We start from the raw sequence: 17,461 nt of genomic DNA, 5'->3' as shown, positions 1-17,461 counted from the left end.
ATTAGTAAAGGTATTCCATAATTTTATTTTTAACAATTTTTTTATTATGAAAATTGCTATAAATTTTTATGCATGGATAAAATTTCAAACTTTTATCTTCTATGTTTAGTTTTTATTTATAAAAATACTCGAATAATACCATGTCTGATTGATTTCGTGATTTAATGACAACCATTTTGTTTCGATTTCTCTTTGAAAACTATAGAATACTCTGGAAAGTTCTGATATCACTAAGAGAATTGGTATTGCTATCTAGTTTCTCGATTTAGCGTAGATTTACTTCAGTATATTTTAAAAAATCGTGGATGTTATATTTCTCGTTTTTGAATTCTTCCGCGTTTTCTGTCAAAATTTTTGAATAATGACGCTTGGCCTTCACGCTCTTGTAATAACTATTATACCTTTTTTTTATCTTTTATTGAAAAAAGAAAAGTGATGTGTAGAACTGATGTATAGATTTATTGTTAGTACAACAATTGGTAACATATTCGATAATTTTATTTTATTTTTTTTTTTTATTCTGAAAATTGCTGTAAATTTTTTATTCATGATTAAGATTTCAAACTTTTTAATTAACTTCGTTAATTTATTTGTTAAGATATAAGATGCCTGATCGATTTAATGACGACCATTTTATTTCGATCTTTTGTTGAAAACTATAGAATACTCAACAGAGTTCTAATGTCACTATGAAATTTGCTGCTGCTATCTAGTTTCTCGATTCAGCACTTCAGTATATTTTAAAAAGTAGTGGGTGTTATACTTCTCATCTTTCAATTTACATATATTTCTCGTTTTTGAATTCTTTCGTGCTTTTTGTCAAGACTTGAATAAGTATGATGCTTGTCCCATTTCACGTTCGTGTAATAACTGTTATACTCAACTTCGATTTGATCTTTCATTGAAAAACGAAGTGTTGTATGGAATTCTTGTTAATAGTGCAACGATTAGTAGAGGTATTCTGTACTTTTATTTTATATATATATATATATATATATTTTTTTTTATTATGAAAATTGCTATAAATTTTTCATTCATGAATAAGATTTCAAACTTTTGTCTTGTATACTTCGTTAGTTTATTTGTTAAAATACATATAAGATGCCTGATCGATTTAATGACGACCATTTTGTTTCGATCTTTCGTTGAAAATGTATAGAATACTCAACAGAGTTCTGATGTTACCATGAAATTTGGTGCTGCTATCTAGTTTCTTGATTTAGCAATTCAGTATATTTTTAAAAAATTGCGGGTGTTACACTTCTCGTCTTTCAATTTCTCGTTTTTGAATTCTTCCGCATTTTCTATCAAGATTTTCGAATAAGTTTGACGCCTATCCGATTTCCCGATCGCGTAATAACTATTATATCGTAATTTCGGTTTAATCTTTCATTAAAAAGCAAAAAGTTATATGTAGATCTTCTATTGTTAGTGCAACGGTTATTGAAGGTATTCTATAATTCTCTTTTATATATATATATTTTTTTTTTATTATGAAAATTGCTATAAATTTTTTATTCATGAATGAGATTTCAAACTTTTGTCTTCTATATTTCGTTAATTTATTTGTTAAAATATATATAAGATGCCTGATCGATTTAATGACGACTATTTTGTTTCGATCTTTCGTTGAAAACTATAGAATACTCAACAGAGTTCTGATGTCACCATGAAATGTGGTGCTACTATCTAGTTTCTTGATTTAGCAATTCAGTATATTTTAAAAAAAATTGTGGGTGTTACACTTCTCGTCTTTCAATCTCTCGTTTTTGAATTTTTCCGCACTTTCTATCAAGATTTTCGAATAAGTTTGACGCCTAGCTGATTTCCCGATCGCGTAATAACTATTATATCGTAATTTCGGTTTAATCTTTTATTAAAAAGTAAAAAGTTATATGTAGATCTTCTATTGTTAGTGCAACGGTTATTGAAGGTATTCTATAATTCTCTTTTATACATATATTTTTTTTTATTATGAAAATTGCTATAAATTTTTTATTCATGAATGAGATTTCAAACTTTTGTCTTCTATATTTCGTTAATTTGTTAAAATATATATAAGATGCCTGATCGATTTAATGACGACCATTTTGTTTCGATCTTTCGTTGAAAATGTATAGAATACTCAACAGAGTTCTGATGTCACCATGAAATATGGTGCTGCTATCTAGTTTCTTGATTTAGCAATTCAGTATATTTTAAAAAAATTGTGGGTGTTACACTTCTCGTCTTTCAATTTCTCGTTTTTGAATTCTTCCGCATTTTCTATCAAGATTTTCGAATAAGTTTGACGCCTAGCCGATTTCCCGATCGCGTAATAACTATTATATCGTAATTTCGGTTTAATCTTTCATTAAAAAGCAAAAAGTTATATGTAGATCTTCTATTGTTAGTGCAACGGTTATTGAAGGTATTCTATAATTCTATTTTATATATTTTTTTTTTATTATGAAAATTGCTATAAATTTTTTATTCATGAATGAGATTTCAAACTTTTGTCTTCTATATTTCGTTAATTTATTTGTTAAAATACATATAAGATGCCTGATCGATTTAATGACGACGAATTTTGTTTCGATCTTTCATTGAAAAATGTAGAATACTGTAGAGTAGAATCTTGATTGTCACTACAGAAATTTGTTTTGTTATACAATGCTTTAATTTAAAAGCTTTGTTTGATTGTGAAAGCTGCTATATTCTTCGCAATCTATGATTGAGTTTTCTAAGCTCTTTCTTTTATGGTTTCTGTTGGTCGAAATACTCGACATGTAAACTGATTTTGAATCGATGTAGTGGAGAATGGTACAGTCTGCTACACTTTAGTTCTAGTTTGATTCTCTAGTTAAAAATATAGAATATTATATAGAATATTTTAATTTAGAATTTCTCTTAATATGGACGATAAAATATTTTTTCTTTTGTTTTTTATTTGTTTTTGATTCTAACTAAATATAGAATAGAAATACGAGATAATAAGAAATATAATAGATTGACTGAAATTCAGTTAAATTCATTAAATTTCACCTTCATTTTAATCGATTTATTCGAATTTATAATCGATTTATTCGAATGAAAATCAAGCTTAAATCTACTAATACTAAGGAAGATTGTTCTTTGGTCTTTTGATAACGTTATGAGTTATTGAAACCGCTCTAGCACTGATGATTTTCTCTGAACATACGAGCTTTCACAGACCCCAAGATTTAATCGTCGCCGCCTCGTAATGAATTCGCCAGGGTTTTCTTAAACGACCGGCACACCCGCCGCCAATTACATCGCCGATTAAATTACGACCGCCTGCTGGAAGGTGAGTTGGTGTCGCGAATGAAATTCCAGCGAACCGACTGTTCTAGAAATCTTGATACTTTCGGATATTTGATGCTCTTTAATCTGCTGATAATTTAAACAGAGTTTTGATATCTCTCAAAAATATTTTTCTGAAATCTTTCTTTTTTAGTGTATGAAATGATTTACTCGAAATAAATTATGAATTAAAAAAATTGAATAAAATTGAATAATTGAGAAATATAATATAATATACTTTCGTATAAGTAAAGTATATTATTAAATAATATTATTTATTGGTAAATCAATTGCACAATAAAATTAAACAGGTAATATTTTAGATTTTTTAAAAAAGAAAAGTCATATCTATGACAAGTAAATTCAAATTCAAATAGCATAATATTTTAACAGCATTTTTATGTTTCTCTAGATAAAACTGTCCCTGGAAGACTAATTAAATTTCGTCTGTTTGAGGTTCATAAAAAATACATTTTAAAGTATAAAAACTGGCAAAGTAAAAGGTAAATTTAATTATATATTTATATATTTAATTCTTAAAAACTAATAAGTTTTGTTCGGCTCCATTTCTAGTAACAGAAAAAAAACTTCTTTTAATTTCTTTCAATTTATTTATTATCAAGTAAATAATAAATCGTTTCTTCAATTGATGAATATAATCAGGTTATTTTTTCAAAAATATTTTCTCATATATTTCGTTTCACCCTTAAACAATTAAAATATTCCAATATCTGATACACCATGCAAATTAAGTAACTTGTATGAACTATATTTCATGTCATATATTTCTCTTGGAGAAAATTCACTTCATCAATATCACTTTATCCTTAAACGATAGTAGGTACTACAAAATCTTTGATATACTGTTCAAGTTAACTAACATGGACTATATCTCATGTCAAACACCTTCTGCGTGAAATTCCATTCTCAAGATAAAATATATTTTTGCCAACTTGATGAACATCAAATAAATTACATTTTTCCTAAACAAATCTTTTTTTTAAAAAAACCTATGAAATATTATCCAAGCTACCTGAACTATATCTTGTACTACATTCTTTCCTCAACAAATGAATGCTTCTTTGAATTAAAAATATGAAGGATAAATAGATATTGTGAAATTATTTGTCTAAAAATATTTTTATAAATTATCCTCATTATTTGATTCTATTTTAAATCAATTTAAACTTTTTTATAGAAAAAAATGTTATTCTAAAAAACAAATATATTTTTACAAATCATAAAATTATTATCTTAAAAATATTTTATTAATTAGACGTTTCAAATTTTCAGATATTTCAACTACAGCAAATTATATCTCGTGCAAAACACGCTTCAACAAATTCCTCATTATTCACATTACATTATTTCCTAAAGCACGTGATCTCCTAATTACTTCCAACAACACGTCCTTCCGTCCATATCTTCAATCCTTCATCAGAATCTATCTCGTTCCTCCAAAAACATCCACTTACAAGGATACAAGCGTTCATTAAGAATCTTCTTTAAACAATCCCACCTGCGATCTACGATTAAGTTACGAGGGTAAAGGTGTGCAGAGAGTGAAGTCGCAAATGAAATTCCGACGAATGGAATCCGCCAGAAATCTTAACGATCCTCGCTATCTCTTTCGGACAGCGTGGCACAGTGACTGGAAAGCGTGGTGGCTCAAGGAAGGGGGTGCAATTTAAATCTGTGCCCACCCGCGACGCCATCCTCTATCAAGCGGGGAACGAGACGTTTAAAATGCCTCTGTGTCCGATTAAATCTTAACAACCTAATTTCCCTGGCGCTCGCCTCTATTCGATGCTCCATCCTTCGATCCCTTTCCGACTATTTTTCATCGTTCCTTCTTCCCAGTTTATCTTTCTCTTTTAACCCTCTTTTTCTTCGTCGATCCGTGGGTTACTTTTGATTTTCTTGAATTGAGAGTTGAATTGGAACGAACGAGGGAGGAGGAGAACCTGGTTGTTGCAGTTCATTCAACTGTACGTTGAAAATCGCCTTCCTTTGAGGGTTGAAATGGACCGATTGTGGACACCTGTGGGCTGCGTTTGATTGAGTTAATAGAGAGACGTTCTTCTGAGGTTTCCATTCACTTCTTGCGATCAAAGATAGAATGATATGGATGGAAGATAGAATGATGTTGGTTTGTCAGTGGTAAGATCATGTTCAAAATTATTGAATTGTTTGGGAATTTTGTTCACACAGATAGCAGAAATTACATGGAATAAGTTATTGATGAAGAAAAGAAGGAATTTTTTTGTTTTTGAAGGAAGGATGATAATGGAAAATAGGAATTTGTATATTTTATTATTAATTTGATTGAAATGTTTGGTTGTTTTTTTTTTAATTACAAAAATTAAGTAATTTTTAATAATTGATATTCATTGTTTTTAATTATTGATTGTTGATTATTGATATAAACATGGTATTATATTTATATTGAAAATTATAAATTGTTGGGAAATTATGTTTTCAAAAATGAAATGAGTTATATTGTTGATTGGAGATATTAATTGATATCTTCTAGAATTCTATTATTTTTTTTGTTTCCTAAAAAAAACAAATGGATTATTTTCACTAAGATATTTAATAATTAATTTCTATTGTTATTGTGATTATCTTTTAATCTTTTATCCAATAATTTATTTATCGTATTGTTATAAAATTGGTTACTTCTATTAAAATATATTCAAATAATATTAAAAATATTCAAGTAACAATAAAAATCTTTTCGCTCAATCTCATATTTTAATTTAGTTAATTAAGGAATATTCAAACATGGAATATCCAATTATTGACTTAACAATGGAAATTTTAGTTTTATATATATATATATATATATATTATATTAGAAAAAATTATTTTATAACATAAATTAAAAATAATGAATACATTATTTTCCTCAATTATCAATTTACAATTTTTAAAAAATGAATAAATCATGAAAAAAATCATTGTTGGAAATTGTAATTTGTAATTGTACATTTTAAAAAGAAAATTATTATATTTATGGATTTATATTTGTTACATATTTTGTTCCATTATCTAAATTATCATTTGTTTGAAAATTTATTTAAATGATAAAGATCTTCAATTTTTTATACAAGTTCTATATTTATACAAATAATTGTTGAAATAGTTAAAACACAATCATATTTTTTTATTATATAAAATATTTAACTAAAAATCAATGAATACATTGTTAAATATTTTTTTTTATAATTTATTTCATTATCTATTATTTTTCAATTTTGTAAAAAAGTAAATTTCAAATTCCCAAGTATTAATTATTAATTTTTCAAGAGAATAGTTTTTAGGAAAATATTTGACCCATATTTTTTATATCAGTGACCATTTACACCTAGATAGTAAAAACAACTCTCAATGTGGCGGAAAAACAAATTCTCCAATAATTCTCGGGTATTATTCGTTTTGTAAAAAAATTATTTCAAAAATAATCATTTAACAAATTTAGCTTAGTTGCATAATCCGTTTTTTTAAAATGTCCATTCATTGAAAAAAATATATTAAAAAATGATATCCTTTTATTAATTTCTTTCGTGATAAACCATTTTTGTGTAACTTTATTTACGCAAACTATACATCAATCTAAAAAAAATATAGATGCTATAAAATTTTACGTTATTACGATATTGGAGTTTTAAACCAAATTAAAATATCGGAATTTTAAATTAAATTACAATATTGCATTTTGGAAGTTTAAGTGAAATTACAATTATTGAAATATCGGAATTTTAAATCAAAATTTCAAGCTGTTAAAATATCGAGGTATCATTACCTCGATTTAAAGCTTTATAATGAGTTGTGAGAATTGGAGAATGAAGAGTATGTAGGAGAATTGTAGATATAATGTTTGCATTAATTGCAATAAAGAAAATCTTTATTAATTTCTCACTATTATTATCTTATATTGTGAAAAGTATTATAATTTATTACATATTGGTGAAAATGTTTACACAATTACGTATTCTGATATAGGTACAATTTTATCATCTTATACAGAACAATTTCAGGATGTACGATAAAATTCTACAGGAAATCAATACTCATCCTTCCTTGAGTAATTGCATCTGAAATCTGATTTAGATACTTAAGCAATCAAGACGAATCTTCGTTCATTGAAACTTCAATATCAAATGTCTTTGTAAATAATGCATATTCATCCAAATGCATGGATATGGGGACTATGCTCTAGATTTGCCTAGTTTCAGTCTAGATTCTACGTACTAGACAAAATTTAGTTGAAATCGATGGTCTCGCTACTATAACGTTTCCTTGGGATTTAGCGAAAATATATACTCGCCTTGCGTTAAACCAATTAAGTTATACGAGAAATAAACTTATCAAACTAATTTCCAAGAATGCGAAAATTCTCGATTACTTCTCCTCTGTATAATTGAGAGGAGGGAAGTCTACAAGTGGCGAGATCTTTAATTTGAAGGAACTATGTATATCTAGTCTGAATGAAATTAATAAAAATTTTAATAAAAAGTTTTATATTTTAAAAATATATTGATAATAAATTTATAAAAATTATATTATAAAGGAGTTTATAATATTATAGGAGTTCATGTTATAATATTACAGGAGTTCAGCAATTAAAATCATATATATTCTTATATAACTTTTATAATTTCAATAATTTAATAAAATAAATTTAGTTCTTAATATAACGACTTTCATAAAGAAATAAGTTTAATAAATCGGTGAATAAATTTTATATGATTAAAAATAAAAATTAATATTACGAGATTAAACGCACAATTTATAAATGCTTATAAATTAATAATAAAATTCCTCTAAATACATACGAATCTCCTGTTTTCTACGTAATATTCGTTAAAAAAAAAAAAAGGACATTTCAATCATTTCAATTTAACATTATTTCATTTCATGTTAAAAATGAAAGAGATCACGTTTGATTTTACATCGTAATACGATAATACAAATTACGACCATAGTACGTGAAATGATTACGAGCATTTGAATACAATAACACGAAAGTAGGATAAATTATCGGGGGAGGGGGAGGAAGAAAGAAATATACGATTATGTATAAACAACGGGGTAATATTTTGGTGCTTTAAATATCTGGAAAAGATTGCGAAAAGATAGCCTGTAGGATATTAAATTCTGTTGGTCGTAATCAGCGAAATTCATTTCGCTCGGCTCATGCAGTATTTGTCTGTTGTGCTTTAAACTGCATTCAAAGTGGTGGATCTGCTCCGGACAGGTCGATTGAAGAGCCTCAAACCCTTTCACGATTTCCACTGATGACAAACATCGATCTTCCTTCAGTGTTGCACGCGAAGCGATGTTCTTCTCTTCTCCATAGACATCGATTATTGTTATGTCAGCTTTTATTGCAGTATTTGGGAAATCGTCTTCTGAAATAATAATTGAAAACTGGGCATTTCCATCGTTTTTTTTTTTTTCTTTTATCTTTGGGGAATAAATATGATTAATAATTCGATCTTCTTTTGATAAAGATATTCATCGTTTGTTAAATGTAAAATTTAAATATAAATTCATTTAGTCAAATAAGTGCAAAATACATAATTGAGTTCTTATATTTTTAATTGAATTGAAAGAGATAGATTTAAACTATTTTTGGGATAGTTTTTGAATTATTACATGTAATGTAATTAAAAAAATAATTTCGTATCGTATAGTATAAAGTACATAAATGCAAACATCGATAAGAAGCTAACAATTTATTAAAGTGTTTCGAGTAATAAAGATGCAAATCCGGTTCCTCCCTTGCATTAAAACGGATTGTATTTGCTTTGATATTTTATACGTATTAAAAACAATTTCAAATTTTAAAAATTTGCTCAAAATTAAAAATATAACTTATCAACTAATTAATAATAATTTTTTAAGAAATATATTTTTATTAATGATTCCCTTTTTAATGTTAAGTCAAAACAATTTTTTTGTTAATTTTTCTAAAATTATTAAAAAAAGATGAACTAATTTAACTTTTTTATTTCCATAATCGTCATTTCTATTAATATCCATTAATATATTTATAAAATAGAATAAAATTTTCATTAGAAATTAATAATAAAATTTCAAAGAAGTTTAATTCGGTTAAAAAATGTTATAGCCGTCGAGTATAATTTAGAAATAAGAATATTAAAAATATATTTAGGAAAGGAGAAAATAGGAAACGTCTTCGATAAATATATCCATTGCAAAATTCAACTTCTCTGTTTACCAGTTCGAAAACGTTGAGAAATATACGTAGCGAATGGGTTGACGTGCATTTTTCCAAATAAAATATTCACATCGGAATTTGTATTATTCAGCCGCATCGTGGCGGAAGTCGCAATTATCCCCAGAGAAACGCGAGTATCTTGAAGAACGTGGAACGGAAGGGGGTTGCATTTACAAAATTACGAACACGCAACCCGACGAAAAACTTCAACATTTTCAACCGTGTAACTCAATGAAACATATAATTCTCGCAGCGCAATGCATATACCTGAAACCAAGCTTACACTTGAATTTAATCTAAAAAAAAAAAAAAAAGAAAGAAAAAAGGAAAAAGAAGTGAGAAGAAAATTCAACCCTTGAGCTTCTTGTTTCCATGCCGAAACGAAACTCAACGATAAAATCTCATGCTTTCTTGTCGTTAAACGCATTGCTCTGATATGGATATATGTATAAAAAATATTAGGATACTTAAGAAAAAATATGGGAAATTGGAGTATTATTAAAATCTTTAAGAATCATTGTTTTGTTTGAGGCCTAAGATTGTAATTAAATCTTACATTCTTTATTTTTATAATAATCTTAAATTATGAAAAGAAAAATCTCATATTCAATATTATAATAAAAATTGTAAAAATTTAACAAAAGTTAATTTTATATTATAAAGGAAATATTAAACTTTAAAGAGAATCTTTTTTTAAAACTGTTTGTTTTTATTTGTATAAAATTGAAGCACATCGTAAGTTTCGAGAGGTATCGAATTAACTATTGATCTTCATTGTTTATTACGCTTTGTTATTAGCTGCTGTTTCTAACAAGAGAATCAACAACATTAAATTTCATGAGTTGTCATCGAAGCGCGAATAAATCACGAATAAATTAGTTTTCCAACAGAATCCATATTCAAGCTTATAATAAAAATGTAAAAATGGTAAAGAGAGAATTCATATATTTAATATTATGGTAAAAATTAAAATTGTATAAATAATAAAATATTTATTCATATTCATATTAATGTGCATATTTAACACGTTAATAAAATATAATATCCATATTTAACATGATATGATATAATAAAAATTTCACTATTTATGTACACTTTACGCAATAAAATTAATTTTTTTTTTGCTTGTATGATTACTTATTGTCTTTCGATTAATTTTACAAAATTTATAATCTTCCACTCTATTTATTATTTATTTTTATAATAAATATTATAAGTGATCATTTTTGTTAAATATACAGTTGCAAATATACATTGTAAATAGGAAAAGTTCTTAACTACATTTATATGAAAGATTCTTGTTTTATTTATACTTTTTTATATCATACTATAAATGTACTATCTTATATAAAAAATTATCTAAACTATCTTTATTATAAAAAATTAAAAAAAAGGAATAGAAATAAAAATAAAAGAATAGAATTAAAATTACTCACAATATATAGAATAATTAATTAAATTAGAAGTATTTCGTTATTATATTTATTGTATCTTTTTAATGTATTACATCAAAGTTTCGCACATTTTTAAAGAAGCACTAATAATAAAAGTTCCATTTATAAAGATAAATTTGGATTTATAGAGATCGGATAATTTTGAATTCGAATTACAAAGAATTATAAATCACATTTACAAAATAACACATCTATGTCGAATAATTCCTGTTAAATGAAATTTATATTTCGACTTTTGAAAATTTGTGTTCACATTCAATATAGAAAATACGAACAGTATTCTAGTTTTATAGCAATTTTCATATTAAATAATTCAAATTAAATAAAAATATTTCAATTTCCATAGGTTTCCACAATTCTGGGGAAAATATGAACAAAATTTAACTCTTATAGATATTCTCATAACTAATTCCAATTAAATTAATTTTTATTTTTCAAAGCTCAATACAAACTGTGAAAATTCGAGCATATATATATCATTCTCTCTTAAATAATCAAATTAATTAAATCAATTTTCCAGAGAGATCAGACTTCCAGAGATTTTCATAATTCAAAATTCTGTATCTTACAGATATTTCCAAATTATAAATATTTAATTTTATTTATAAACCAGAATACACTCCTTCTTCTTTCCTTCCTTTTTCTTTTTTTTCCCTAATTTTTTCAAATGAGTACGCGAATAATATTCGATCTCGAACTCGTCATCTCGAGCTCATTAATTCCTCGTTGAAGAGGGTCGACACTTTTCCACGAGGATCGATCCCCTCTAAAATAGAAAAGGAACCCGCGAATAACGCGCGCCTATTCGAAAATCCGCGCACGTACAATATAGAAAGAAAAAAAAAGAGAGAGAGAGAGGGAAAGAGAAGGAAAGAAAAAAAAACAACGTCACTGACGATTGTTTCTGTTCCAGGAATTTGCTCCGGTTTGCGAGAAGTCCGCATCCAGATACCGACGGCCGTGAAGAAAGGTGACTCTGCGATACTGAACTGCTGGTATGACACCGAGGGTGATCTTTTATACGCCGTCAAGTGGTACAAAGGGGGTCGAGAGTTTTATCGCTATGCCCCGAACGAGATCCCGATCTTCAAGACTTTCCCCATCGGGAACTTGACGGTGAAGGTGAGCTTTTTTTGTCTATCTCCACGAGGCTCGACCTCGTGCCCCGCGAGCCTACTTTCGTCAATAGGAGCCTGTTGACCATTTAACAGCACGTGAACCATGTCGGATAAATATCGAGAAATATTCCGATTTTTATACAGGGATATCCCCGCGAGGGTAATATCGGATCGCGTGGAAATGAATTGTTCAGTAGATATATAGTTGGCGTAGTATTAGTAAATTTCGAATTTGGGTTTATTTCGTGATGTAATGGTATCGTAGCTGTTATTTACTTTAGTTCTCAATTGTAATTAATTTAGTTCAGGATGTATATAAATTAGGGAATAAATGGCTATGATTTTAAATAATTTTTTATTTGCAAAGTATCATTGAATGAATAAAGTTTCATAAAGATTCCTCGAAACAAGAATGTTTTCGGAAAGATTAAAAATATTGATCGTCTTTATTGATAGTAATAACAAGATTATTTTATATGTTTTCGAGGAGAAATGGAAAATATCGATCATCTTTTTTTTTAATTAACTGTTCATGGAAAAAGAAATAAGAACATATAAAAATATTTGATCGAAAAAAAATATTCTATTGAAAATTAAATGAAAAAGACTAGAAGCTTTCTTTCTTCTTTTATCTAATATTTTCATGTAATTTTTTTATAAAATATCAGTACTTATTAATTAATAAAATACTGATAAAATAAATAAGGAAAAAGTGTTGGAAACTAGAACGAAAGAGAGACGAATCATTTGGGAATTTATTTAACGCTGCAAAGGGTGGTTGGTTAGAACAATAACTGATCGTTTTGAAATATGATGAGGGGATAAAACTTTGAGCCGTTTCTTTAATGAACAGAGAGAGACAACGGGTTCAATTCCAACGAAGAATTATTCGAATGTTCGTTTTTACGATCGTGTTCCTAAAAGAGGAGAAGGGTTCTTAAGGAATCGATATATTATCGCGACGTCTTTGCGATTATCCCTGGGGATATCGTAAACAGGGTTCGTTCTCGCCCCGTGTAACAGGGGTGCGTTAATGTTGAGAATAAACCGAGGCTTCTCTCACTCGTAAGAGGAATCCCGTTGAGATATTATTAGTCGTTTCTCTTTTCTTTTGAAGCTATGTAAAGACATTCCTATATCCCAATTATATTAATGTTAATAAATAACCATTTGCAATTTCTTCTTTTCATTCGTATTGATTTTCTTTTCAAATTTTTAAATATATTCTATTTTTAAATCGGTAGTTGTAAAAATTTTAATAATTTATATAATAAATTTAAAATAATATTCGCGCAATGATGAACTATTCTTTTGTCAATTCATACACGAATAAATATCGATGTAATTAATTTCATACGAAAAATTTTAAATAATTTTTGTATTATTTGTGTTTGTATTACGTACCTGATTTTAGATTTTTACCTGATTTTTATACAATTTCACGTTTCATTTAAAGAATCGTTCTATCGAATAAACACGATCTGCATATATCATTCCACTGTTTGCCTCTTAATGGATTAAATTGGTCAATGAAATTCTCTCTCTGGTGGTACAAGAAAATGGAAAAATATTGTTATTCATCAGTGATTCTGATGAAGCCTCGCTCAATTCCTAAGACGAAGGGGATTAAAGGGCCTTCGGCAGGGGCTCGATAGCTTAGAATATTCGGCGATAAAGGGGATGTTTTATGCGGTAACGCGTAAAACAGCAACGAGGTGGAACTCCTTTCGAGTGGAATGACGGTTTAATGGTCGTGGTCTTATAATCGTCTCTGCTCGAATTTTAATCCCGGCGGGATACACTTTTCCCTTTTCGACGGGCTCTTCTTCCCTCCCTCGAAAGCTGGACCGCCTGTAAAAAGACTGATTAGATCTCATTTTTATCGTAGAATCCGAGGAAAATTCGTCTTCGTGGATAAAACTAATAATATGAATTTCTTTCTTTTAATCTAATATACTTTTCAACTTGAAAAATGCTGTGAAAATTAAAATTTCTCTTTTTATCAATATCATAATTGGATGTGTAATTTCTAATTAATCTTCGAACAGTTGAAAAGATAATTCGATTGTTAAATGAGATTTTATATCGTATAGCTAATGAAAATTAATCGTTGAAAGGGTCTATCGTATCAGGCATATCTTCTTAATTTTTTATTCCTTAAATATTCGATACAAATGTGATTTCGAAGAAGTTAATCGATTAATCACAAGAATATTCAACTACTTCAATTGCCAGTTTTTAAATTTTATTTTTAAATTATTGTTTCCTTCTTTTATTTTCCATTCAAATATGAATAATACAAAATGTATTAAGAATAAATTTGTCCCTTTTGCTAAGGAAAATTTCCTTTTCTAGTAATATTTAGCGATTTAATATTTTTATAATATAGATCAATATTTCACGATTCTTCATTTTACTTAGGAAACTTTCTGCAAAGAATATTCGTGGCTCCCTCGACCAACATAATTTAACGTTGATAAAAGTAGATAACCAGGTGCTAAATGCAGCCTCCCATTGAAAACGTCGGATTTAATTTAATTCGAAGCATTAAATAGCCGCCATTTTCCGCCAAACGCGGAAATAAACGTTTGTTTAACACGCGGGGAGGGTTTGATCTTCGACCGAGACAATCGAATTAAAACCCTCCCGCCTCTCTTGAAAGTATAAAAAGGATGAAACGCTTTATACAAATATAAACCGGTGACGGCTCGTTGAAATCGAAATTAAATGGGCGAGGAGATTGCAGAATTATAATTATATTGACACTCGGCCATTGTGTCAACCCTTATGTAAAATTGATTTATCTCGTCTCGATGGAGATCGAAATCAATGTAATTCTTTGAAATTAAATAAAACTACCGGGGAAATTCAATCCTCCGGCCTGTCACTCTTTCACAAACAAGGAATGCTCGCCATTTCGAAACGGAAAAAAAAAAAAAAAAAAAAAAAAATATTATACCGCCGCTCTATCCACCCGTTCGCATTTCAAACTTTTTTCGAACTATGTGCTATAGCGGGCTTACAACGGTTCCGCTAACTGAACAAATACATTTTAATCCTCTGCAGAGTGGCCTGTAACGTAGAAGTTACTCGTACCCGTACGTATATCTATATTTTTATATTCCTTCTTTTATTTGCTTAACACCGTAATACTGTTGTTTTTGTTATCGTATCGCTGAATCGTTATGCCAAGAAGTTTATTTACGACGATCGTTGCTAATGGCTTTGGAATTTGAGCGTGAAAATTTCGTGCTCCGCACATGGATGAGGAAAAAAGAAAGAGGGAGGGGGAGGAGCGAGAGTAGATCAAATGGATTCGAATCTCTCTGGAGTTTTGGGAAACGAAGTAAAATTGATGTAGAATCGAATGGTAATCGATTAAGTTTGGAACTTTATGCATCTTAATAGAAATTCTCCATTCGTTTGAATCAGTTTTCTTAACTTCATAGATTTGATCGGTTATCTTTCGATTTAATCTTTAGTCGAATACGAAATGAACTTGAATTATCTATATTATGAAAATTCTTCTGATAAAAAAAAATTTCGTGCTTTTGTTATCGAATTCGCATATTTTTCACCATAGTTATAAAGCTTTAACACGGGCGATATTTAATTTTCAAAATAACGTTTACATTCCGATTTCGATGAAAAGTATTCGTGAAACATAATGGCAATTGATGAACTGTGTGTATATTCCATTCTTTTTATACGGTAATTCAATAAACACGTTGTTGAAATTGTTGAAATGATTTACATTATCGTTAATGACAATATCGTGTTACGTATAATATTCAAAAACGAAATAAATACGAGGAAATGATACGATGGAATTTTGTTTTAAACAAAAGACACTGTCATTTTGTTATTTTTTCCCTTCGTAATGTAAAACATAAAAGATTTTTATACCGCTAATGACCATAAAAACTTCAAGATTCAAGAACGAAAATAAAAATGGATGTCAGTCATTAACGTCTGCACGGAATACCTCGACGAATATTTCAAAAATCGTAAGCCACAAAAAAGAATAAAATTTTCTCCTCCAACTAATCCATATTAAAATTAATCCAATTCCTAATTTCACTATCTCACAGAGATCAAAGCGGGAAACAATAACCAATTAAAATGCTCTATCCGCAAGTTTCGCAAAAAACTCGCAAACGAAAAAATAATACAGGAATAATCCTTTCCTCTAAACTCGTTTCTAAAAGCAACGAATACTCAAAAATTTGGTATTCCACACTGTGTCATAAACGCAGGATTCATCAGTCCTGATTCTTTTTTCTCGCGGCTTTAAACTATGAAACACATGACATCTCTAAAAGCAAAAAAAATTTTTTATTAAAACTAATCCAATCCATAATTTTATTAGCTCTGAAAGATCAAAGTTTTATTTACGAGCTTCGCGAAAAACGTACGGAAAAAACCAGAGTTAAAAGTAGTAACAAAAAACGAAACATTGCGAATAATTCAAAAATCTATTATAGTTATTATCTCGAATTTTCAATATATGCAAAATTGCAAAATTATAATTAATGTATCGTGCATATTTTAATAACAAAAATCTGCCTAACAAAATAATAAAAAATGTTTTAAAATTTCCATTAACATTTATCAATGTCATATAGCATTCATCAACGTAATGCAATATATAATTAAGTTTCATATTTAAGAATGCAAGAATAAGAATCGCAATTGAAAAATTATCCAATATCAAAGATGGAGAAACGAGAGAATAACGATGACAAATTAAAACGTACTGTTGTAACCCGACAAAAATCTCCAAACATTGCCGAAAAAAATAATACGAGGACAATCGCTCTTCCTAAACTCGTTCCGAAAAGTGCGACGCTGCTGAAATTTCGCATTCCACACCGCGCCATAAACACACGACGAACCAGCCCCGTTCCTTTTTTTTTATCAGACCCACTAAATCCGCCGGAAACCGCATTCGCCGGTCGCGCCGCCATTTACCCCGACCGAATTCCCGCCGCGCGTTCGGCCTACAAGCCTACGCGCGAATAAATCGCGAGGTGTCGCGAAATTCCGCGTAACTGGCCGACGTACTGCGCCGTTACGAAGCGTAATGTCGCTCGTAAACTGAGCGAAAAGCCAACGTGCGGTTCCGCGGGGGTGTGCAAGGGGGTGGTTCGAAATCGATATCGCAAGGAGGCGAGAAGGACTTTCACGATTCGATCCAATGGCTGTCTGATCAACTTTTGCGTCGTGTCGTTTCCTTTTTTTATTTTTTGTAGAGTCGAAAGCGATAAAAAAAGAAGCAGTCGATCCGAAACTTTTGATTCATGCATGAAATAATATTTGATGTGTCAAAAGTGATCCAT

General features: G+C 28.8%; 1 protein-coding gene and 1 long non-coding RNA gene across 4 annotated transcripts in view; both read left to right on the top strand.

The window, feature by feature from the left end:
* The window catches only part of LOC724285 (choline transporter-like protein 1), a 131,683-nt gene that overhangs the window by 11,138 nt on the left and 103,084 nt on the right, over positions 1–17,461 (top strand). For both annotated transcript variants that reach the window (XM_026443514.1, XM_026443513.1), the window contains exon 2: positions 11,918–12,126. In XM_026443514.1, coding sequence (XP_026299299.1) covers positions 11,918–12,126 — 209 coding nt within the window. The remainder of the gene's footprint in view (positions 1–11,917; positions 12,127–17,461) is intronic.
* Positions 2,070–5,654, top strand: LOC102656138. 2 transcript variants are annotated; one of them, XR_003305541.1, is made up of 4 exons: positions 2,070–2,410; positions 3,194–3,307; positions 3,716–3,806; positions 4,597–5,654. It is a non-coding gene; the product is annotated as an uncharacterized LOC102656138 (long non-coding RNA). The 2 variants fall into 2 exon arrangements; XR_408250.3 differs by lacking the exon at positions 2,070–2,410 and having other exon boundaries at positions 3,000–3,307.

The sequence above is a fragment of the Apis mellifera genome, linkage group LG10 (genome assembly GCF_003254395.2).
Source record: "Apis mellifera strain DH4 linkage group LG10, Amel_HAv3.1, whole genome shotgun sequence".
In the NCBI taxonomy this organism is placed as follows: Eukaryota; Metazoa; Arthropoda; class Insecta; order Hymenoptera; family Apidae; genus Apis; species Apis mellifera.
This window is presented reverse-complemented; position numbering and strand designations above follow the sequence as displayed.